This window comes from Rhinolophus hipposideros (genome assembly GCF_964194185.1).
Source record: "Rhinolophus hipposideros genome assembly, chromosome: 7".
NCBI classification, from domain to species: domain Eukaryota; kingdom Metazoa; phylum Chordata; class Mammalia; order Chiroptera; family Rhinolophidae; genus Rhinolophus; species Rhinolophus hipposideros.
The window spans coordinates 56,733,551-56,757,762 of NC_138053.1; the positions used below are offsets into that span (position 1 = coordinate 56,733,551).

General features: G+C 41.9%; 2 protein-coding genes across 2 annotated transcripts in view; both read right to left on the reverse strand.

Annotated features, from left to right (window-relative positions):
• Nucleotides 1-2,004, reverse strand: part of PIK3R1 (phosphoinositide-3-kinase regulatory subunit 1) — a 75,546-nt gene extending 73,542 nt beyond the window's left edge. The window contains exon 1 of the mRNA XM_081053966.1: nucleotides 1,288-2,004. Within this exon, the coding sequence (XP_080910092.1) occupies nucleotides 1,288-1,621 (334 nt within the window). The 5' untranslated portion in view covers nucleotides 1,622-2,004. The remainder of the gene's footprint in view (nucleotides 1-1,287) is intronic.
• LOC308499754 (uncharacterized protein) lies at nucleotides 1,866-20,158 on the reverse strand (the record flags this gene model as incomplete). Its single annotated transcript, XM_081053576.1, has 3 exons — nucleotides 1,866-2,004; nucleotides 12,237-13,250; nucleotides 20,107-20,158. 3 exons carry the CDS (start codon nucleotides 20,156-20,158, stop codon nucleotides 1,949-1,951), a joined length of 1,122 nt encoding a protein of 373 aa, XP_080909702.1. The 3' UTR covers nucleotides 1,866-1,948.
• Between the last annotated feature and the right edge of the window lie 4,054 nt (nucleotides 20,159-24,212).

The window sequence follows — 24,212 nt, forward strand, 5'->3', positions numbered from 1 at the left end:
ATTTTGATTCACCTGCCAAAAAAAAATTAAAATTTGCTTTTGAACTGTACAGTAAAACATTATTTGGACATTATTATAAAGTGTATGAAATAAGTATCTCTTTTGAGTCGGGTGAGAAAGGAAAAAGCAGTTCCCTTCAGGCATTCTTAGTAAATTCTTTGACTTTTACAAAATATTCCCAATCTTATTACTACTGTACACGAAAAGACAACTATTTATCCTTACATTCCGCTTCTTTGTTCTCATTACCCTTATTCATTTTTCCTAGAATAAGCCAACATTAAACAAGGCATAATAGTATCAGATTCTCTTCCAAAAATATATTGTAATGCCAGTCAGTTCTCCTCAACACATAACCATTGCCGTTTACTCCACCCATTTTAAATATGTCTTTCCATACCTTTCTCAATCTCTCAGGGGGGAAAATAAAAAAAAAAAGATTACACAAAGGAAAAAAATGCTTGAAATTTACTAGTGAGGAAATGAATTGACAAAGCTGATAACAGCAAAGCTGAGTAAAAGGCTGGCCTCCGTGTGAAACTGAACAGAAAAAAAATACCTTAAATAAACAGCTGTGCACAAAACTCAAGTGTGGACCATCTCCAATAAACAATGAGTGGTTTTTGCATCAAGGTGGTTTCAATTTAAGAAAAGTATTCAGTTGATTTTGTTTTTTCTCATGAAGGCCAAGCACACTATAGGCATAAATACTACAAATGAATTGCCCATGAAGGAAGAGAACTCCCTCTACATCTGTACTAACGAAGGGACTGGGTTTCAGCTGCAGCCACAGTGTTCCTGGAGAGGAAACCAAGAGGCAGACACCGGGTTACACAAACAATGGTTTCTTCTCCACTGAGCTCTGTGGCCATTTTATTACTCTCTACATTTTTCCATACAAACCATATTAGTGTTAAATATACTTATATGAGACTTACCCTCTACTTTCCCAAAATGATTATTTAGATATGTAACACCAATTACAAGAATCAGAATGCAATAAGTATTTAATTCAATGACAACTATAACACTAGTGTTTAAAGACACTAAACAGGTTCTCAGATACCATCTCTCTATTTTATAACAACCTCCACCCACAAACACAAATTTCTAGCTGTGTAATGACCCAGCGTTTATGCACCATATATAAATTCAGGTAAAGTTGCCGAAACAACTTGCCCAGAGTATTTCAGCGTAATCCAAACCTAAAACTTTTCCTTAAAAAAAAAAAAAAAAAAGGCAGGGCGAGGGGAGGGAGTCATGAAGCAATCACTTATCAATACTAACCTTGTTGGTCACTTTCTGCTTCAGTTTTCGAAGAACCTGGTGCAACAGGAAGGGGTCGAGGTGGCCGGGGCTTTGGGGTGGGAGGTGAGATTTTTTTCCTTCCAATATATTCTACGTAAGTTCCTGGAAAGTCCCCTCTCTCCCCTGTGGTTTCATTATAGCCATTTAACCAGCCAATTTCTTCAGGCTTGGCTTCCTGTCCATCACTGAATCCAAGAGCTACTAAGGACCCTTTATTCACAGTCAATATGTCTCCCAAGTGCAAGTCAATATCTTCTTCTCGCTCCTTTTTATAATCATAGAGTGCTCTGTACTGGTACCCCTCGGCGCTCATGTTGGCAAATCTGTGACCATGCAACAGAAGAGTCTGGTAACACACTGCACTCTAATTTTACGTCTCTCTGGAAAGTGAACTCAGAGAGTGTATTAAGATTCCTAATATGTGTCCAGCAAAGGACAAAGAACAACTCTCCAAAGGTTTAAGAGGAGAGGTGATTGGCCATTGGCTGTCCATCTGTCCTCCATCAATGGTGTGACTGAAGAGGGCTCGACTTCCTCTGCAGACCACAGTCTTCCCACTGGCTTCCTTTTCAGCAACTTGTCAACACTCTGACTCCACGCTGACTCTCACAGCGAGGCCCAATCCTTTCGGACACTCTTGTCACACTGTCCATCTGTCATCTGATTTTACTGTTGCACTCCACACACGAGCTTCACCTAGCAAAGGAAAAGCAAGACTTATGAATGATCATCACACTTTGCCATCTGTGTGAACTGAATTTCTACTTTCATTCAATAAGTACTTAATTTGGCAGATGTACACAGGCCAGCGTACTATTGCTGGACATGATATACACAACACAGCTTAGTGAGGCAGTCCCTGGCTTCTAAGAACACTAGGTGGGCATGGGAGGGGTGCTGGCAAGTGGCAATGTCTCAGAGACAAGACTGGTACACAAGGCTGGTACACAGTAACACTAGCAAAGTGCCAGAGGACAGCAGAGACCAAACACAATGAAGTTCAAATGAGGGAGAGACAACATCTGACTGCAGGAATCTGAAAACAGAAAGGAATGTATGGCATGACCTTAGGTACAGATGTGACGAAGCAAGTATATTCCGGGAAGAACAAGCACAGGGAACCCAATGCGTGTGGAACAAAAGAGGGAGCATTGGCTCCAGGTTAGAATGATGGGTAGGGGTTGTATAACATCACGCACGCATGTGTTGAATTTGTGAGTCACGCAGACTACAACGGGGAACAACTGAGAAAGCTTGGAGAAAGGGGAGTGACAGGATCAGAGCTGCACTTGAAGAGTATCAATGTAATCATGGTGCGTAGAAGGACTGGTGTAGGAATAGAAGGGGTGAAGAAAACTGTCAAAGGTGTATTGCAGTGGTCTGTGCAAGCGACCATGAGGGCATAAATCAAGGTGGTAGCAGAAGCTATGGAAAAAGCAGGACTGAAGCAGGCAACACTGCACAGGCAGCATGTGTGGGATGTGGCAATGCTTGAATACGGGTTGAGATAGAGAATGAGGAGAAAAGGGTGCCAGATGCTGTGTTAACAAGAATTTAGCAACCAATAGGAGGCAAAAGGGAAGCCAGGAGGCCTGCTGGACTTGAGGTGAGGCTGGTCATTCAAATGCAAATATGCTGGTGGGTGGTTGAAAACCTGGTCTGTGATTCAGAAGGGGGAACAAACACATTAGAGGTTTGGTCATGAGCTGCAAATAAGGCAAGGTTGAACTCAAGGGAATGGAGGAACTCATAAGGAAAAAGATTACAGTTAAAAAAAAAAAAATGACCCAAGGATCAAACATTGAGGCTCAATGAATGCAACCGAGAACAGGAAAGTCAAGATTTGGAGACAATGCAGTGTCCTGAAAACAAAGGATAAGAGGATTCAGGCAGGAAAAGGTCATTCCGAAAACTAAATCCTGCAGAGGCCTCCAGACGGAAAACTGAAGCAAGCCTACGACATTTGGGGCTTTGTCCATCACAGAATCATTACTGACTTGAGGAAGCAGACTCCGGTCTAGTCATATTGAGGATAGTAACTAGACTTTAAGGAGTTAAGGCGCTGAAGAGGAAGTAGAGACGGTTGCTGTAGATTACTTGATGATGGTAGCTTAGTGGAGGGAGAAATGGGAAATGAAAGTTGTTTTTTTTGATCCTCTAAGTTAGAGAGTCAGTAAGTTAGCACGTAGGCTGATAGAACAGTGTGCACACTTTGCACTCCCTTCCACAACGGTTATCTTTATTATAAAGAGTAAAAGCAGCCTAAAGGTTTCAGTTAAACTGGCTGAACAATAAAGCAATAAAAACAATAGCCACACAATTTCAGTGTACTATATCAAAGAGAGCTTGTAAAAGTTTTACAGCGTGGAACACTTTATAAGTATAATATAGGCACTCTTCAATACAGGCATGTTAAGAAGCAAAATCTAATCACAGATTAATTGTTATGTTGGCATTCAGAAGTGCAAAGTATTCAACTTTACATGGTGAAAGCCTCTTAGCTGTAATACAATAACACTCTTAGGAGAGTTACATATTAAAAGAAGCAAAAACAAACACTGGAAATTTTTGTGTAGCAAGGATATTAGTTTGGGGTAGTATTCTGCTTTGCATTTTCAGTTGTCAGAGAAAAAAATTAAAGTAACCATCGGCGTGTATGAGAAAAATAAACTATATTATGTTTGAAGACAGCCTCGCCTTTTGCTAGATCCAGAATCCAATTAAATACTCACTGCATAAATTCACACAAAAATGTAGAACTGGCAAATCTCATTTTCAGTACTAATGTACTCTGTACAAATGAGACACAGAACTCTAAAGAACATGAAAATTTACATATCCCTAAATGCCTGGAAACCAGGCAATATGCCTAAGAATAATTTAATTCCTCCAAATCTGCCTTGAAATTTTTGTTAGCTTTTCCTGGCAATGTATGTCTTTTCTGGGGAAAAAAAAAATCCTCAACCAGTAAGCTGGTTGGTCTTTCCTTCAGCTGCTGCCTAGAGCTTCCTCTATTTCAGCAACCCAGTAGGCCAGTTTGGTGAGATTCTAAACAGAATGGGGTGTACAATGATCTCTCTCTCTTTCTCTCTCTCCCTCCCCATCTTACAGAACCCTCGGCAACCACCAAGGCCCTGCTCATCGCATACCTATGTAGCTATGTGTGTTCCTCATCAGTGGACATTGTAGTAAGACAAGGCTCCAGGTCTGGGTAAGGTATTACAAACCTGAAAACTGCTGTGTTGGCCTAAGGCTAAATTTGTGCACGGAGAAAAGTAAACCTGAGGAAACTGATGGCTTTCTGAAGGGTAGATTCTAGAGTAGCAATCTCGGCCGTATGTGCCTGTGACCTGTATGTTTCTACAAATTCCCCACTCCTTCACCATTTGTAAGAAGAATCTTACTTTCTGTGTAAGAATCCTGTGCAGAACTCTGGGACCCCATCTGATAAAAAGAACCCCAGATCTTTTATAACTCTAGGATTGGAAGTAGAACACACGATTCCTGTCTTCTGCCACTCCACAATCAAGGCCAGGAAGATCCATCAAAACAATTCAAGGTCGGCCATGCTTCAGTGCCAATTAAGTGGCTGGAGAGTTAAGACAAGAGGGAGAGCTGACTGGTTATTTGGGAGGCAACTGGATCATGTCCTATGGCGAGGCACACAGCGTCCCTGGCGAAGGAGAAGAGGCAGGCACCTCTACCCTACTGCACACTTTCTCCTGGTTGCCAGGCCCATTTTCATGGCTGTCATGGCTGTCATGCCCATCAAAGCATCACCTGAGACTTACTGGAAGCTGCATGTGTACTAACCAATCCTCTGCCTCCTCCTCCTTATCTAATATGGGGAGCTGCGTTCAATCATCACCATCTAACATTCGCTGGGAGCTAAATATATATTAACACATTCAAAACTGAAGACAGTCACGAGGCAGGTATTATCCGTAATTCTCACTTTACATAGGAGGAAACTGAGGCGCAGAGAGGTTAGTATCTTGGCCGTGGTAACACTCAGTAATCCAAAGGTGGAACCAAGATTCAGAACCAGGCAGTCTGATTCCAGAGTCGCCCCTTTTGACACCGCCAGAACCTATGGCCCAAACTCAAATTGCTTCGATGCCCAAGGACAGCCCAGATATGTCCACGGGGGCTGCAGTGCAGAATCCTGGCCCACAGACTCTGACCTCTTAGATTAACCTTGAACGTCTGCTTTTCACTCTCTGCAACAGCAGCCTTACTGATAGTGTCTCTGGCTCTTTCACAAACACACCTACGCAAAAAGAAGCCATTATAACCTGGCAGCAGTTCCATCCCAGTCCAAGACCCAGCATTTTGGACATTTTCTTCCAAAGAGACTTCATTAAAATGCATCCTGGCCAAAGAAGTCCATAAACTCGTGAATAAAAGAATACTGGACACATCACTTCTGGAAGGCCGATGGCTTCTGGAATCCTGCCCATTTCTGCTCTATGAGCGTAAGCTTCTGCCACCTGTATCCCTCTCGGCATCTATGCCCCCTGTGGTTATCCCAGGCTCCTCACTACACAATTTCTAAAAACTCAGCTCCTCCTTAGAGGGATATGTGAAGTATCAATCCACAGTCACATCTAGAGGACGGACAAGTTCTCTTTTCTCTCATCCTCAAATTCTCAGCAGGAATGCAGAAGATTCACCAGCCTGAGGTATTGGCAGTGTCTGTGTAACCCTCCTGAAATCAATGGATCCCAAACTATCCAGATCGCCAGGCTGTAAGTTGCCCAGATTCACAAGGTTTCATCCCCAATCTCTTTGGCTAAATACACCTGTCCATTGAGTTATTTCCACCCAGGGCTAACATAAAATTATTCACAAAGTAACGGTTTTTATATGTGGGTAATATCTGCCACCCGTAATTTAATGGTTTCAAATAACTTCGATGGTTTTATGATACCTAGACTCCAAGCTAGTGTATATATAAAGTTACTGTAACAAAAAGTATAAAGGAATCCTATGAACAAATAACAAATTAACTTACTGTTATACATCATCATAAGCAACAGTTCAAATTTCCTTAAAGGGAATGATTTTGCTCTAGTCTTTCAATCCTTTTAAAGACTGCCTGCAATACCATTAATCAGAAGTGTATTTCCTCTTTCTGCTAAGATACTGTGCAATTCTCATTCTGTTCCTCAAAATAGGTGTTTCTGATGCCTGACAAGAAGCAACCATAACTTCTTAATGTACAACTGCTTGAAAGTAAAATTTCAATTTAACCCTCTAACCTGCAGGCATCTTGGCAAAGAACCAAACAAAATTCTATGAAAAGTCTTCTGACTTTGTTGGCATATTCATTCCCCTTTTACAAAGAAGGATTTAGCAAACTTGGTGGCAAGCAGGAATAAAGGATATTTTTAAATCACTTTAAATAAATCAAGAATATATCCTGATCGTATGATTCTATCCTATGATAAAAATTAGCAGTTTGGCACAGGGTCCCAGCACAAAATGGGTTTTCAATCCAGCTGTGAAGGCTATGGAGGGGTTCCTGGACCCCCAGCCTACATCTCTCTACATTCCATCTCTCTATCCTCAGTGTGCTCGCGCTGAGTCCCCACCTAAATTCAGTCTTTAAAAAACAAAAATCATTATTTAAAAAATCTTTTCACTTTTCAAATACGGTGTCCTGGAAATAATGAAAACCAAATTGAACAAAAGCTAAAATGTCCTAGTAAACAATGAATTTCAACTTAAAACGATGGGCTCAGGATAAATTGTGTGGTACGTGAATTTTATCTCGATTAAAACAAAATAAAAATGATGGGATCAGATTAATCCCGAAGTTAGTCATCAAATATTTCCATTCATTTTCTTTTTTTAACTTTTTTATCCATATATTTTTTCTTTTTCTTTATTAGTTTCAGGTGTACAAAGCAACATCATAGTTAGATATTTACACCCCTTACGAAGTGATAACCCCAACTCCCTCAAGCTACTCCCCTCTGACATGTTATATAACTGTTACAATACCACAGACTCCCTTCCTTATGCTATACTCCACCTTCCGTGACTATATATATATATGTATATATGTATATATATAATTTTCAAACCAACCAGAATGTGCTGCCAGCTGGCTGCCATGCTCGGGGCTGAGTCTGTACTGTGGGGAAGCAGGGTGTCTAGGCCATCACCCCGGCATGGGGGGTGGGGTGGAGGGACAGGATAAGTCCAGGTGAAACAATAAGGAAGCAGTGCTCTCCAAAAAGCGAAGTGATGGGATGGCACCTGAGCACTGCAGGAGGAGCAGAGGAGGGAGAGACCCAGGTCCAGCTGGCAGCAGCTGTTAGGCTCAGAGGTCACCACCGGGAGACAATGAGAAAGGATGGCGGGATACTCTCACTCAGGCTTCCTATTCTATCACCCAGAAAACGCCATTGAGCTGACCATTCTGGGTCTCTGCATCATCACCAAAAGGAGGCCCTGAGGAGGTGGCTCTGGGATGAGAGTACAGAAGTAGATAATCTAAAATCCCTCCCCTTGTTAAAAAAAAAATGCTATTTTGTAAAATGCTTAAGGTTAGTAGAAGCGCTGAGCTTCCGACTCCAGCAGCTCTTCTCATCAATGCCTAGATTTTTAACCTTGGGCAAGTTACTTACACCTCTGTGTGGCACACTTTTAGCATCTTTGAGACAGATACAAAAAGCAAATCTACAGCTCATAAGGTTATTATGAGGATTAAATGAAATTGCATAGATAAAGCACTGAGCTCCATGCTTGATAATTAAAGCTGAATATAATTAACAGCAACTTACTATGGGCCAGGCACTGTTCTCAGAGTTTTACATATATCAACTCATTTAATCCTTACAACCACCCTAGGTATAATTATTATCCCCATTTCACAGATGAGAAAACAAGCAGAGAAGTTAAATAATTTGCCTGAAGTTACATAACTAGTAACTGCAGTATTACTAGTACTATTGTTACTACTACTATTATTAGTATTGAATGCACTTACGATCATTTATACAATTCATATTTAAAATAGGAACATTTTCCAGGAATTTTCTTTTGCATTGCCTCTAAATGTTGCAAACTGTTCTACATGAATCCTGAAACTAGCCAAAATAAAAATCTCTGCTGTCTCCTTAACTCCTTTTCAGAGTAAATGCAGACTTTGACCATCTAGTTCTCACCTACTTGAGGTGGGTAGAGGGTAGCTCTACAGAGGTCAGGACAAAGGAGACCCAGGAGGGGTCAGGGGTATGTGAGAGTGTGATGTCAGGCAGGAGGTGGAATTAGGAGGCAACTCCTGGCCAACAGGGTTTGGTCGCTGCTCCCTAGTTGCCCTCAAAGGGGAAATGCAAGCCTCCTGGGACTGAAGGCAGCTGCATCCTCAAGTTAAACCCCAGGGCTCCTGGGGCTGAGCTCTGAGTCTGCACCACTGGGGGTCCAGTGAGGAAGGCAAGGGGCAAAGGGCATGGCACAAGGGCCCAGGCACCTTGTTTTAGTAACTCACTCTGCCCACTAGTGGAGTCTCTTGACACTCCTATGATTTAAATAATCTTCGGGGTGATCATTTACCTGGAAACTATTTTGACTACAGGTTCCTGTGGGTATTTGATTTACTTTAAGGAAAACAATTCTGGGAGGATAAAAATCTCCAAACATGTTTTTATAGTAGGATTTTTTGTTTAAGTAAAATCTACATACTACACTCATTCCTTCCTTTCCAAAAAAACCCAAAATAACAAAAAGCTAACATAAGCCAAACAGACAAGTTTATGAGTAACTACATAGTCTACTTTTTCAGCTCATTTGGCATAATGGATATTAATTGGCTCTTAATTGCCACTCTTCTAGGTGAGTAAATCCAATATAAGTGTTGGTAAAATCATGGCAAGTAATCTTATTAGGAAATGTAGGGGCAGGAGACAACGAAAAAAGCAATAAATAATACGAATATTTTAAAAATTAATTACAAGTTTTTGGTTAAAAGGCGTTATATAATAAAAGGCGTTATATAAATTATATAATTATATAATTTATATAACGCCTTTTAAGGTAAAAACTAAATTAATAATCACTTCCTTCCATCGATAATAACTTTCCTGCCTTCTGAGGGTTTCACTGAGATGCCCCATTCCCTTGCCTTGACTGGGAAATCCCTGTGCCCTCCAAAAGAGGGAGATCTGTGGGGAGCCTGTCTCATATGTACAATATACTGAAGAAAACACTTCCCATTTTCTTCTGTATTGTGTATGCCACCTCAGCTGTGAGAGCATTAAAAGCAAAATCCCAAATGCAAACATCATCTCAGCTTTCTATATCCTACCTGACCATAAAATGATATTTTTAAATCTGTTCATTTACCATCTCTTTATTCAATAAAACACATTTTGAGAATTACAAAATGCAAACACAATAAAGGTTGAACTAGAATTATTCCTGTTTTAATGAGCATGTGGACAATCTTTCAGAGCAGACACTTTTCAAGAATACTCCCCTAAACTACCTAAGAAAAAAAGAAAATTTCAACTGACATACTAACCTAAAAATTACAAGGCATTCATGGAAAAATTTAATTAAAGGTATGACCAACATTTTTAACAACACCAAATTTGAGTAAGTAAAGTAAATTTACATTCAAGATATAAAACTCTTCTAAAACCAGCCGTTGATATTCCCAGCAAATAGATGGGTACTACCATCACTACTGTCAATAACGAAAATATGTATTACCTGTAACTTACTGTATCACGTTTCCCAAAATTAATCTATGCTGTGGAGATTTCCTGATCTTAATAAATTTAAATTTCAAGAAATAGCTAAAGAAAGATAATATAATTAATCAATGGGAAGTGAAATGCTTTTTCACATTGGCTATCAGCATCACAGACGTGAAAAGACACAGTGATATCCTCATTTTACAAAAGCAGATAAAACAGCAGATAACAGTGAATACATTGCAGAGTTCTGTTATGCAACTGACAAGAACAGGTCTCGAATCAAGATGAAAGTTAAAAAGCAAATACACACGACACTTTGAAAGCCAGTATCAGACACATCAAACATTCTTCCAAACATAAAAATCTATACATTTCTATGGAAAAGGTAGGACTCTCAAACACCTACCTGCCACTGACATTAAAAGCTAGAGGTCAGCAGTGACATAACCCACCCAACACTTCTGCAAAGCAGACAGCCTCTTTTATTGGCCTTTCCAGTTTAAACCTTGATGCTGAACCAAACACACCTGCGCAAAGTTTTGAGGGGAGGCCCCCCCCCCAAAAATCACTCTTAAGAGTATTTTCTTTGTAAAGACCAAAACATTTGCTTTCCAAAGTCGAAGTAACTTTTGTTCCTAAGAAAACTGTGATCTACTGCTTTTAAACTGTTTATGTTTCAAGAACAGTGTCATCTGTCAAAAAATTACAGCTGGGGGATACTTTCTAGTTTCTTTTTCAACAATAAAAGATGCTTGCAGCCTTCTGTTGCAGAAGTCACCAAATTCCCAATAATTTACACCTTGAAAATCCATTACTCTGATAGCCTGCCTCAGAAATGAACCTGTCCACCACTCCAACCTTTTCTAGCGTCTTCAAAGTTGCCATAACGCAACACAAACTAATGAAACATTAAAATACAATTCCACATAAAGCCTGGGTCCCTAAGCGTTGTGAATGTCCCGCCTAACAACTAAAACTTGAGACCTCAACACACTGAAATGACAACCTCATGCTGAATTCAAAACCCGGAACTACTCGCACTGACCGGCAATGAGGAAAAGAACAGTAACACAAAAAAACAAAAAACCTATCGCTTCTAAAGTCATAAAACCCCCAAATAAGAGTAAACTCATACTCCGACACCAAAGGCACTGCAGCTCCACCAGGACTCAACGGTGGAAGTGAGATCTTTCCGATACGAACAGCGCCCAGAGAAGCATAAGAATGACCCTCAATTCAGCTCACACACGTTCTGCATTCAACATGTGAACAGCCATTGCGCTCACAATCCTTACATTTCATGCTCGAATTCTGGTTACCAAAGTACATTTCTGGACTTAAGTGGTTGGCCCGAGCTTTTCTGTTCCTTTTGTCTTGTGATCTTCGGGGCAGTTTCTGCCTTTCGGAAGTGAGTGTTAGACCTATGGTTTCCAGACAATTCCCCCACGATATTTTAGCTCGGGCTTGCACGCTCTCTTCCTCTCCCTAGCCGGCTCCATATTGCTGGGCAAGTGCCTCCAGTGTAGCCTTGCGTTACAAACAGCTGGATTTCCGGGCTGTTCCCAGACCCCATGAAACATGCCTTCAACAACCTGCCCAGGCCTGGCCGGCACTAAACGCAGAGTTACAGCCTCGGCGACCAGCCGCCCCGAGGCGCACTTCCCCCACCCCGGAAGAGGAGGGAGGCAAACTTCGGAGGGCGGGGGTTGGGGGTGAGCTCCGGGGACCACCGCCCGCCCAGGCTCGGGCCGAAGCGGCGACCCTGGTTGCAGCTGGAGGGCGCGGAGGAAAGCATCTTTCCGCTAACGCACAAGCAACGGTCAGTAAGTCCACTCTCCTCTGGTGTAGGGCCCCGGGACACTGCACCAAGGCGACAGTGGGGACCCTCAGAAGTGTGCGGTGACGGCAGGGGTCTGGGGAAGCCCAAGATCGCCTGCAACTCCGGGGACGCAGGCGCCCGGCGGCGTGCAGAACCAGCTCGGAAGAGGACCGGGCAAACGGGAGCCAAGCGGTGGCCGGGAGCCCGCAGGGCGCTAGCCGCGAGCGGGGCCCCGGCTGCCCCGCGGGCGGGAGGTGCTGGCGGCCGGGAGCACCGGCGCCCAGCCGCCTTCCCCGGCCCGGCTCGGCTGTCGGTGACAGGAAGAGAGCGGTGCGAGCCGCACGCGCACGCACTGCCTCCCCCTCCCGAGCTCGCGCACCCGGTCCCGCTGCGCCGCCTACCTCCCCGGTCCGCCGGCTTCCTTCTTCTCCCGGTCCGGACTGCAGCGCCGGCCTCCTGCACGCTCGGCTCCGGCGCACCTCCGACCGTTCCCGACCCCGGCTCGCTGTCTCCACCCCGCTCGCCCGCCAGCCTCTCGCCGCGGCCACCGCTTCCTCCAACTCCGCTCCAGCTGCTCGCGACTCCTCTCCTGGCGCCCGCAGCTCCAGCGCCCGGAGCCGGCCCGGTCTTCGGCTCGGCCCCGCGCGCCCCGCCCCTGAGCTCACGCCAACCAGCGCCCGCGTCTCCGCCCCTCCGCGCTGGCGCCGCGCCCTCCGCCGCTGCCACTCGCACGGCCGGCCTCCCCGCCGGCGGCCAGGGGGGCGGCGCTCCGGCGCTGCAGACCCTTCCTGTCACCCCGCTCGCCTTCCGCTGCCGCCGCGGGGAAGCCCTGGGCGGTCCGGCCGCGCGCCGCCGCCTCCGCTGTGGAGCGCTCTGGCTCCGCGCTCGGCGGGGCGGCCAGACCGCTGCCCGTTCCGCCCGCGGCCGCGCCCGCTGCTGGGCGTCTCCGGGACCGGGGAACGCAGGGCTGGGGGAGGTCGAGGACAAGTTCAGACTCTGAGGCTGCGTCTCTAATCTGAGCCTCTTGAAACCGACCCCAGCCTCTTTCGAGCCCCCCGCGCCCGCGGCAGAGTGACTGGGGCGGGGAGGACTCGGATTCCAGGGCTCGCCAAAGCGGAGAGGCCCTGCAATTCCCGTCCTCGCCAGCACAGCCTCGGGAGTGGGCGGAAAAACCACGCCACCCCGCGTGACGCCTGGGGATGAAGGAGGGGTGACAGGGTGAACCGAGGGACGGGCGCCCGCAGCCTTGCCACGAAATCCAAGAGCTTGGCACCGCCGCCGCCGGGACCCAGGCGGTCCGCGAGGAGGGCGCACGCGGGCTGAGCCCTTCCAATCCGGAGATGACGGAGCCAACGGAGGTCGCGCAGGCAGACCGCGGCCCCTGGGTCGTTCGTTCTCGGGGTCGGTGAAGGAAGCTCACGTGAATTATATTGTCCAAGAAATGTGTTAGTTTTCAAACGCAGATTCTTCAACTAAGAATCATTACTTAAGTTGCCCAAGAAAAACCTGATTTTGGTTCAAACCTTCCACTGATGGGTAAGATGGAATGCCAGTATCTTGCGTTCTGCTCTTTTCCATTAAAATATGTAAGCGTTTGCTTCTTAGAAACCTCTTCCCCAGATTCCTCTTTCGGCAGTTTTGAGATCTGCATAGGGTGCAAGCCTGCTTGCCCTAAAATCCTTCTTACAGCTCTTTCCCAATTTCCTTGCAAGAATATTACTTGTTTAAAAACTAAGCCCTTAGACTTCTGTCAAACTTTTGAATTTGGTGGTTTATTCCAGTGGGCGTTGAAAGTAGAGGAAAGAACATCCTGAAATTTATTGACTGTCCTTCGAAAATATAATCATTTTTAAAGGTGACTCACATTATAACGGAAATGTTCTACTTTACGTTACTCAGGCACTGGCGTTGCTATTATTCCAACCTGTCTCTTGAAGTGGAGCCGCAGAAGCAGATAGCTACCTACCTGTTTAAGAATCCACTCTATCTAAAAGTAAATATGAAGTTTACCAAACATCCTTCTTATATCCTTCCCACCTACTGTGTGAAATGAAGGGCCTCATATATTGTTTGTGTGAGCTTTGTAAGTAACATGAGCTGTCTCACCCTGTGGTAGAATTACTTTGATCTAATCCAATAAGCTGAGATGTAACTGCTGTGATGTTTACAGTATTTCCTTTAGGCTTGGGTCTGAAGAAACCTTACCAGCTGTCTCCTCCTTTTGTACATGATGAGTTCCTGGAAAAGGACTTAGGTACTGCTACAATGGAGTTCTCTTGCCCTCAAACCTAAAAGTAGCACCAAGTCCTTCATGGAGCTTCCTTTTTTAGGTAGAATTCAGTAATTTACTTTCAGTATATGTTATAATTAAAAACTTTTTCCATCATATTGGAACGCATAGCTTAAGTCCAAGGAGTGTGGTATGGAAGGACAACAGGGCTCTTTTCCCATAAGCTGAATAATTTCAGTGTTTGTTTCATCTGTGTGAAATTGGTACCTGCCCCCCGTATCACTATTATTTGCATTTTAATTTTCCATTGATGTCTATGAAATCATAAAACAACAGTATTCAAACTTTAAAAAACACAAAAACAACCTATTTCTTTTAATAAAATCTTCTCTGGATTCCCAAAATGCATAAGAATAGATAAGAAGCCATGTTGTGAGGCCAAGAGAACCACTAGGTCTTTGGATCAGTCACGGTCATTATCTCCTGGGAATTTGTTGGAAATACAAATTCTCTGTTCTTGCTGAATCAGAAATGCTGGGGGTGGAGCCTACCAACCTGTTTAAATAAGCCTTCTCAGTGGTCTGATGTATGCTAAGGTTTGAGAACCATTGCTCTAGGCCTAGGGCATCTGGGAACGCTGACGGAAAGCCACAGTAATAAAATGCTCCAATAAGCACACAGTTCAATTGAACACAGTTCAATCAGTAACAGCCAAACTGTTAGCTGGCAGGTAATGCTACCACCAAGGAGCTCAAAATGTCACAGGATGTACAATGTACCAAAGGGAGATTGTCCTGTACAGTTGGTAACAGTGAAGGTGTTTTAGAAGTCAGACTCAAGGGAGTCAAGGCCTCTGGCACCTTGAAAGGCTTTCAGTAGCCACAGTAAGCTGAGAACTGCCCTCTCCAAAGAGGACCAGTAAGAAAGTCTCATTTGCCACCATCACTCCAGCCACTTCAATAATGTGGTGCTAGAATATGCTTCTATTAGAGTTGAAACCTAAGTATGTAGTTTAAGGTTCAAAAGACAAAATAAATACAAAAGCCTTGGAGCCTTCTCAAAGAGAGGTCCACAGAGCTGCATCATTGGACCATCTAGGAGCTTGCTGGATATGCAAAATCCCAGGCCCCATCTATCCCAGACCTACTAAATCACTATCTTTATTTTAACAAGATCCCCAGGTAATTGATATGCAAGTTAAACTTTGAGATACTCTGTCTTAGACAGGGGTCCTCAATTATGGCTATACATTTGGAAATGCCTTGGGAGCTTATAAAAATCCCACTGCCTGACCTGCACCCCAGATGGATTATATCAAAATCTCTGGGGGTGGAACACAGGCATCAGTAGCTTTCAAGATTCCTCACATGATTCAAATGCAAAGCCAGGTTTAAAACCATTGCCTTGGAGGAACCAGGTAGGAAGGGTGCCATCAGGAAAGTCAGCCAGGGAGAAACTAGAGCCCAAATGGCTGTTCTTACAGGAAGCAGTTGGTACTAGAGTGTAGCTGATTGTTGCCACAGAGATGTGAACCCAGATTTACCAGACCTTTCCATTTTCAAAGAGAAACTGAAAATCCCAATTTTTATGGGCAATTTCCCAATTATTAAATGCTGTCAATTAACTCAGCATTTTTTGAAACCTGGGTTAGGACGCTAAAGTGTGATGACCACCAGTTTATGGTTTTACAATGTTGTACACCATAAAATTAGTGAGCCTCAAAAAAAGTACAGCCGAGAAGAGAACTGACATGTTGGAATGTCAAACTGTTGATCTAAGGACCCATGTATTTTGAATTTTCTGTTCTCTACAGCACCAAACATTGCAGCTATTCAATGACTGAGAGTTGATATTGGGTGAAATACCAGTGCTACTAGCAACCCTGGGGGCAAAACATTACAGAATCTTGCCCAATATTTTTATTTTCCCTCTCTTCCCTGATAGCTAAAATGTTTGGGAGGGGGTAAAAAAAAAAATCAATCTTTGTATTACTTAGCTTAAAATCTTCCACTTTTGTGAGCTAACCAACTTAAACGCATATTAAAAGAAACGTGAAAGGGGTGGCTGGATGGCTCAGTTGGTTAGAGCACGAGCGCTCAACAATAAGGTTGCCGGTTCATTTCCCGCATGGGATGGTGGGCTGCGCCCCCTGCAACTAAGATTGAAAACGACAACTGGACTTGGAGCTGAGCTGCGTCCTCCAATGAAGGACAATGACTTGGAGCTGATGGGCCCTGGAAAAACACACTATTTCCCAATACTCCTCAATAAAAAAAATTTCATAAAAAGTGAAAAAAAATATTGTCTGGAATGCTTCTTAGCAGAGTGAGAATTCAGATGGCCCACATTACTATAATTCTCATTTTGTTGTTTCTGAGCTTATACAAGCTGCTAAACATGTTCAAATATTAGAAGGAGAGGCACCTTCCTGACTGTATCCTGGAACACACGTCTGAGCATAATTACCTACCCTCAAAATTCTCTGATCATAGTCTATGTTCTGGGGATTCTTATCTCCGGTAGCTCTCCAGTCCTCATACTTTGTTTGGGAAGAAGGCTAAATAAATCAACCAGTATGAGATGGAAGTAAATTAGCCACCTTAGTGACAGCTTCAGTTCAATTTTGCTTAGTATCTGCTCTCAAAATCCCCTGCAATAAAGAAGCTGGACTTAAGAAAAGTTATAATGCAGTAATATAATATATTATAATGCAATGATGTGAGTTCATAAAATGTGAAACACAGAAACAAGTATGTGCCTAGTTAGTTTCTTGAATGCAAGGGGCACATTTTATTTTTGAACAATTACAGTGGCGAATAGACTTCCTGGTATGTAGTGGGTGTTCTATAAGGGAGAAAGGTCTGGAGGGTTAAAGGAAACGCAACACACTATTATATATATTTATATGTCTATTAAAGCAATAGAATGCCAAGTGCTGTTCAGATAGAACCTTTGAGGGTCTGAATAAGTTAGAGCCAGATTTGGGGACACAGGAACAGTTTTACCCACACTACCAGGCATGGGGCAATTGGAAAGCCACGTGCAAGGAAAAAAGAACTTGGATGCTCACATCCCACCATTTGAAAAATTGACTGGAAACGGGTCATAGATGTACATTTAAGAGCTGAAACGATAAAATCTTTCAAAGTAAACATAGGTTGGGGAAAGATTTCTGAAATATTAGCACATAAAAAGCATGAACTACAAAAGGAAAAAAATCAGTACATTGGACTTCAACAACATTGAAAAGTTTTGCTCGTCATAAGAACTGTTACGGAAATAAAAAGAAAATATTTGCAAAATATGTATCTAACAAAGGACTTGAATTTAGAATATATACTAGGAATTCTCACAACATAATAATAGAAAAGCAAACAGCACAGTTTTAAAAAATGGACAAAAGATTTGAACACTTTACTAAAGAAGATATATGGATGGCAAATAAACTCATATAGAAAAGCTCAACATCTTTAGTTATTAGGGAGATGCAAATTAAAATCACAGTGAGAAGTAACTTAAATAGATACTTATCTGCCATCATTCATAGCAGTATTACTAACACTAACCAAAAGTGTTCATCAATGGATGAATCAACTATGGTATATACATACGTGGACCAGTATTCGGCCATGAAAATGAATGGAGTTATGAAACATGCTGCAACATGGATGAACCCTGAAAACTTTCAGAGTAAATGGTGGTGGAGAGACTTGAGGGATATTTCATCCTAGTTTTAGAACACCTTTCTAAGTGTCCCAGGCACCCAATGTAGTACATCTCTCTGGTGAGCAGAATGTTTATATCCCACATCTCAGGAACTCTCACTCTGGTACTGTCTGATAAACATGGACTCTTTGACAACTCCTTTTGCCAGCTCCATGAAGCTACCTCATGTTGATTTAAAAGTTTTCACGAAGCTTACAGTGCACTTAGCTTTCAGTGTCCTGAGCTAACATCACATTCCTGTCCTGTTTTAGAGACCAAAACTTAATCACCTTGTTTAGACTTGGGAAATAGAAGAAATGCATCACCATTTACAGATTCTCTCTCTTAGACTGATTCATCATATGTCAATTATTGTATTGATTTCTTTCTCAGAGGGTCACCTTTCCCCAAATTTCTGAAGCCACCTTACTTCAACAAAAGCAACCATAGACCTTAGGTCCATGAGGATGTGTCATTTGAACTAAAGAGGCAATTCTGAAATAGTCTTCCATTTAAAATTTGAAGATGAGCTTGCATTTGAAAAGTGACAAGAACTGTAAATACAATGAAAAGCAAGCTAATAAACTATATTTGTTGGTGATTCAACTAATTGGGAATTTAGACTATAGTTGATTATAATCCTCACCCAAGCTTTGAGCCCTGGCACAAATTGTTAGGGTGCTTTTACTGGTAAAAGGATTTACTGGGTAAAAGGATTTGCTTAAATATGCTCATGTTGGCCCTGCCAGCATAAAAATTAAGGGCAAAGTCACACTGATAGATAATGAGCCCTTTATCAAGAAAACTGTGTTGGACAATCTCACTGCTCAGAAAGAATGTTTCAAAAGAAACCCCAGCCTTTGTTCCTACCACTGGAGGACAGCCAGCACTGTCAGTGCTTCTGACAGAACCTAGCCCTAAGTATTCAGCCAGCCTTGCAGAATAAAGGAAGCACATTACCATCAACCTCCCCAATCTAGCTCTTATCATGCAGCCTTTTCTGGGTCTTGCCAAGTTGTGTGAGCAAAGAAAACACTTTAGGTCAGGTGAGGCTGTATTCTGACAGTACCAATTTTTCTCAAATTAGCTGGAATCTTTTAACACTCAAAATCCTTGTTGGGTGGCTGTGTCACAATGTTAACAAGGATTTCCTTTCTTCAGTTATGAATAAAATGTGTTTTGAAGGAATGACTACTGATAATTCAGGATGTTTGGTAGGTTATTCATTTCTTTAACCACCAATATGTTTGAAAAGCATATCTTATGTTTGCTAAGAAGGGAGCCATGCTTATGATGGCTTTTGCATCTAATTTTAATGTTTAAAGGAAGATTTTAATGCATTGTTTTATTTAATGCACCAGCCCTGGGTTGTAGACAGAAAATGTATCATGATTTCCATTTTACAGATAAAGATACAGATTCGGGAAGGCTATGTGATCTGGCCTAGGTCCCAGAGATGGTAAGCAACAGAACCAAGTCTCTACTCGGGCTTTCTGACCATAGCACATGCTGCAGTCAGAACCATTGCTCAGTGATTCCTGCTTTCAAGTTAATGTGCTCTCCATTTTTCATCTGTGATGTGCCACTTCTGGGCAGCTTTTAGGCTAACCACTATAATTATTAACTGATCTATCATCACCACAAACCGAGGAGAAACTGTGAAAGGGCCCAAAAGGTTGTAGGCTTCTCAACACAGAATTTTAGAACTCTGGGATCACCTCATCTCTCTTCTTGGGTAATCTTGAATTACAGAGTTGGCAAGTGCCTTAGGTATCTGGTTTAACTCTCTAATTTTTCAGATAAGGAAACAGTCCCAAAGAAATTAGAGGATTGTCTCTATGTTACAAAGTTAGTTGATGCTCCATGTCACACAGCTAATTAGTGACAGAATCATGACAAGAAGCTAAGTGTCCTAAACCCAGGCATAGGACTCACTGTACCAACCTGTGGCCTCACTGCTCCAGCCTGTGGCCTCACTGCTCTCATTCTGGTTTAGCTGGTGCCTGGTAAATGCTTGCCTAATATAACAGGCACCGTTGACTTATTGAAGAAAAGATTTATCACTCTTATACATGATTACAGGTCTGTCAACAATACCCTTGTAAAAGATTAATAATCTTGTACATAAGTTAGGCAGTGTGCCACATGAAAAAAGGAGGAACTATGCAGGCTGATGATGCAATCTAAAGCAAAACTTCTTTTAACCTGAAATGCTATAAAATACTCTACCATACAAATCCACAGCAAAGGAGTTGGCAATTACTGCTTTTTTTTTTTGTCACTGAATTTGAAGAGGAAATAAAAATATATATCTGTTCCCAAGCCACTGAACTGACCATGAGTGTTGGCACCTATGTCTACCAACACCACCTCCTTTCCACAGTTCATGTTGGACCCCATTAAAACTGTGCCCCAATATTCCCCTCACTCAGGTAACCTTCCCTCACCAATCTCTGCGTAATACTAAAAACCTAGTATTACTAAATACTGAAATCTTAGTATTCTTCCTAACATGAGGTGGCTTTGCTGAGCTTTTCCTTATTCATTATTTCTTGGAAAGGACTTCAGAAACTTCTTGGCTTACCAAAAGCCTACCTTGCAGAAGGTTCCATGACTAGGTGTCTTTTGAGTCAAATAATGCCGTACAAATGAATGCTAAAGCCATTAGTTTGTGGCAGACCACGTAGATGTGCTTTTGCTCTACTATGAAGTTTTGAATATATCTAAGACTGTTCACAAACCAAACATTCATAAATAGAAGTGCTTCCTTACAGGGGTAGGTGTTTTTTCACCTGGAAGGCTCTTGTCCTAGTATATTTCCCTGCAGGGGAGGTTGTTGGGCCAAGCTCATCAGTAGAAAAACAGTATGCAGAAATACAAAAGGAAGCTGAAAAGAGGAAAAATAATAATAGTAATTAACAGCACTTACTATGAATCAAGCATTGGTCCAAGTGCTTTACACACAGGAATTCATTTAGTCCCCACAGGCACCCTAATAGGTAGGCATAGTACCATTTTTCCATCTTACAGATAAGGAAACTGACACAAAAAGGGTAGGTAGCTGGTAGAGTTGAGCTTTGAACCCAAGAAACTTGGTTCCACACAGCATATTTTAAACCAGGGGTCTGCAAACTATAGCCTGCAGGCCTACTCTGGCCCACCACCTATTTTTGTAAATAAGTCTTGTTGTCTATGGCTATTTTCACGTTACCATGACAGAATTCGTAATTGTGACAGGGACTGTATGACACACAAAGCTTAAATTATTTACTACTTGGCTTCTAAAAAAAAGTTGCTGAGCCTTGCTCAAATTATGCTGTCCCTCCCATACCTTAAAAAAATGCAAACACTGAAGGCTGATGTTATATAAACTAATGATTTAATTTGTGGAAGATAGTTTAACATCTGTCTAATTCCTTCCCAAAAATTTTAAAAATGAGAAAATTGAAGCCTAGGGACATGAAAAATTACCCCTAGATTATACTGAGTAATAACAGCAGAGCTAGTACTAGAATCCAAATCCCCAAACCCATACTTCTGCCATGTTTGAGATAACACCTCAATTTTCAATTAGCACCTTAGCAGGGATTAGTTAAAATGAATTGAGAGTAAGACTGGAACAAATTATAGGTACAATCCAGCCGTTAGAAAAGACAGGTAAAGGTAAGTACAGAGAGGCCACAAGGGAAAAAACACAGTCTGTCCTGACAAAGGGATTCAAAAGCACCCAAGACAAACTACTTCACAGCTTTAAGGGCCAGCCCTACAAGGCCACTCAAGCCTGTTTGGACTTCCAGCTCCTGACTTCTCTTTCAACTAATGTAGATTGTCTCCTGGACACTCAAGAATAGATTATTTTATAAACATTATTAACCATGTACTTGCTTAATCCTAAATGGATTGTAAATTCTTTGAGGGAAATTCCAAAGGTCATGAACACATGAGTTAAAGAGGCTGCAAAAAGGGCCACACCTTGGGAAGTCAGAATGAAAAGATAGGAAAGCTATGTAATTTCACTAACTATTGTCACCCCAATAAATTAAAAAAAAAAAAAAAGAATGGAAAGATTGGGCTGATTATTTCCTAGTATTTTCATAAGAAAGCTCATAAGAGATCTTTATTTATGATCATTTTCATCACCAATAATTTGCAAAGCTTTTCTATCTTAAAAATGATTTTTAATGATTTTTTTTATCATTTTACCTTAAAGCTTCAAAAGAATACACTGTTGAAATCAATTTTTTCAATGACGTGTCATCTAACATATTCTTTATTTCTAAGGGAACAACATACATATTTTCCCAAATGCAATTGAAATCTCAACTCCTGCTACTTGTTTTAGGGCTTTGGAGAGTTTTCGCTAATCAAATACGAATGAGAATCAAAAGAGCTAGAATTTGTTATGTAATTTTCCATCCACACAAATACAAATGATATTTAGAATCAGTATCATTTCAGAACTAGTGCATTGCTTTGTTGAATCAGCTCAAAACTTCATAGCCCAAATAATATACAAATGCAAATCTATCAGTACACATCACTGTCTGACATGAAATTTTAGAAATTTTGGAAACTTCAGATGTCATAATAATACCAGTTCAGAGAAATGAAATATTTTGTAAAATGCTCAACCTTCTTAGAATTGTTTTCAGTAGGATCTTGTGGTTCACTTATGCTAACTCAATTGGGATGTAATGGCAAACTCACACTATTTGCACAGCCCCTACTTTTCCAGGTCTTGAACCACGAGGCCCAGTGCAATCCCCCGGACTATCATGGGAGCATCCATTTTGGCCATAGTTCCATGTGGTATATATGATCATAACCTTTTCCTCAGGTCTTACTTCCTGGCCACCATTGATTGGTCCAGAGGAGGAAACCTGGCCCATATTAGCCAGTGAGTTCCTCAGGATTTGGGATTTTGTATTGAGAGAGCCTCTCTGATGTTTGAGCTCTGACAGTTAAGCCTCAGAAGTTGTCAATTGCCATGTTTTCTTCTACCTTGACAAGAAAATTGATGGAAGCTGGTTTGTGAGGAGAGAGAAAGAAGAATAAAGCAGATGTGCAGAGAGGTAGAAGTGAGGAGAGATACCATGAAGTCACGAGTTTGTGATTTTAGTTTTTCCTGAAACTTAGATGCAGATTTATCTGTGTATTTCATGAAATACCTTTATGTCCTTACAATAAAATGTTCTTTTTGCTTAAGCTTATTGGAGTGAGGTATCTGTCCCTTGACACTAAACATTTTAAGAAATACACAACATAAAACATGTTATGGAGGGGATGAAACAGAAACAATTTTGCTAGGAAAATGTGTATTTACTAGGAAAGTTTATTTACTCATCAGTAAATTTATTCAAATTACAATTGAAGGCAGATTAATCAGTCCAATGTCTTGAACTTAGTAAATGCTCAATAGATTTCTGTGGTTATTGTTGTTGCTGTTTTTGTATGTTTGCTTGTGTGATTTTTTTGTAATGAATAATAGCAAGGAATGGTGACTGCCACATAGATGATCTAGAGAAAAGAGAAGTAAAGCATATGATGAAATGAAAGCATACTTGACATGTCAAACTTAAAGCCTTACTCCCACTCTAACCATGCCTGAGTCTAATCTTTGTCCTGATCTCAACATAGCACAATTACCCAGCCTATTGTGTAGTTAGAACCCTGGTAATCATTCTCTCTTTTCCCCTATACCGAGTCCATCATTTCGTTATTCCACCAGTACCAGTGGTTTAACCAACAAAGTAATCTCTCATACTAACCCTTTTCTTTTTCATCTCAATGGCTGCTACCCCATCTATCCTTGCATCATTTAGTAGCCAATTAATTGGTCTTCTTTCTGAAAACTCTTAACTATACATTCCTAATTCCAAAGGATGTTTTTGAAATGTAAACCTGATGATAACATCCATCTCCCCCTAAACACACACAGTATACATATTCTCTTGTAAACATTCATGGTTTCCATTGCTATAGGGCAATGATTCTCATCTCTGGTTTCACAATAAAATCACCTGAAAACTTAAAAAACAAACAAAAAAACCCTACACCTGGGTCTCATGTCCAGAAATGTGGATTTAATTGTTCTGGAGAGGGACCCGCTCATCCGTATTTTTCAAATGCTCCCCAGAATTGAAAGAATTGCTGTAAGTGTACATAGGCTCAAATCCTTAACATGGGTTATACACAGTCTTTCCCCTGCTTACTTCTTTTCCCTCATCATAGGCCACAACCCCATCCCCTGTTCTACGGCCATGCTGGCCTTCTCTCAGTTCCTCAACATCGCCCCACTCCTTCCTGCCTGGGTATAGGGGCTCTGAGTAGGTTCTTCCTGTAACACACCCTCCTTTGTCTCCAGATCTGCACTTTGCACTGCCTCCTTAAGGAATACTTCCTTGAATTCTCTGAGTAGGTCAAGTGTCCATTTTGGGCTCAT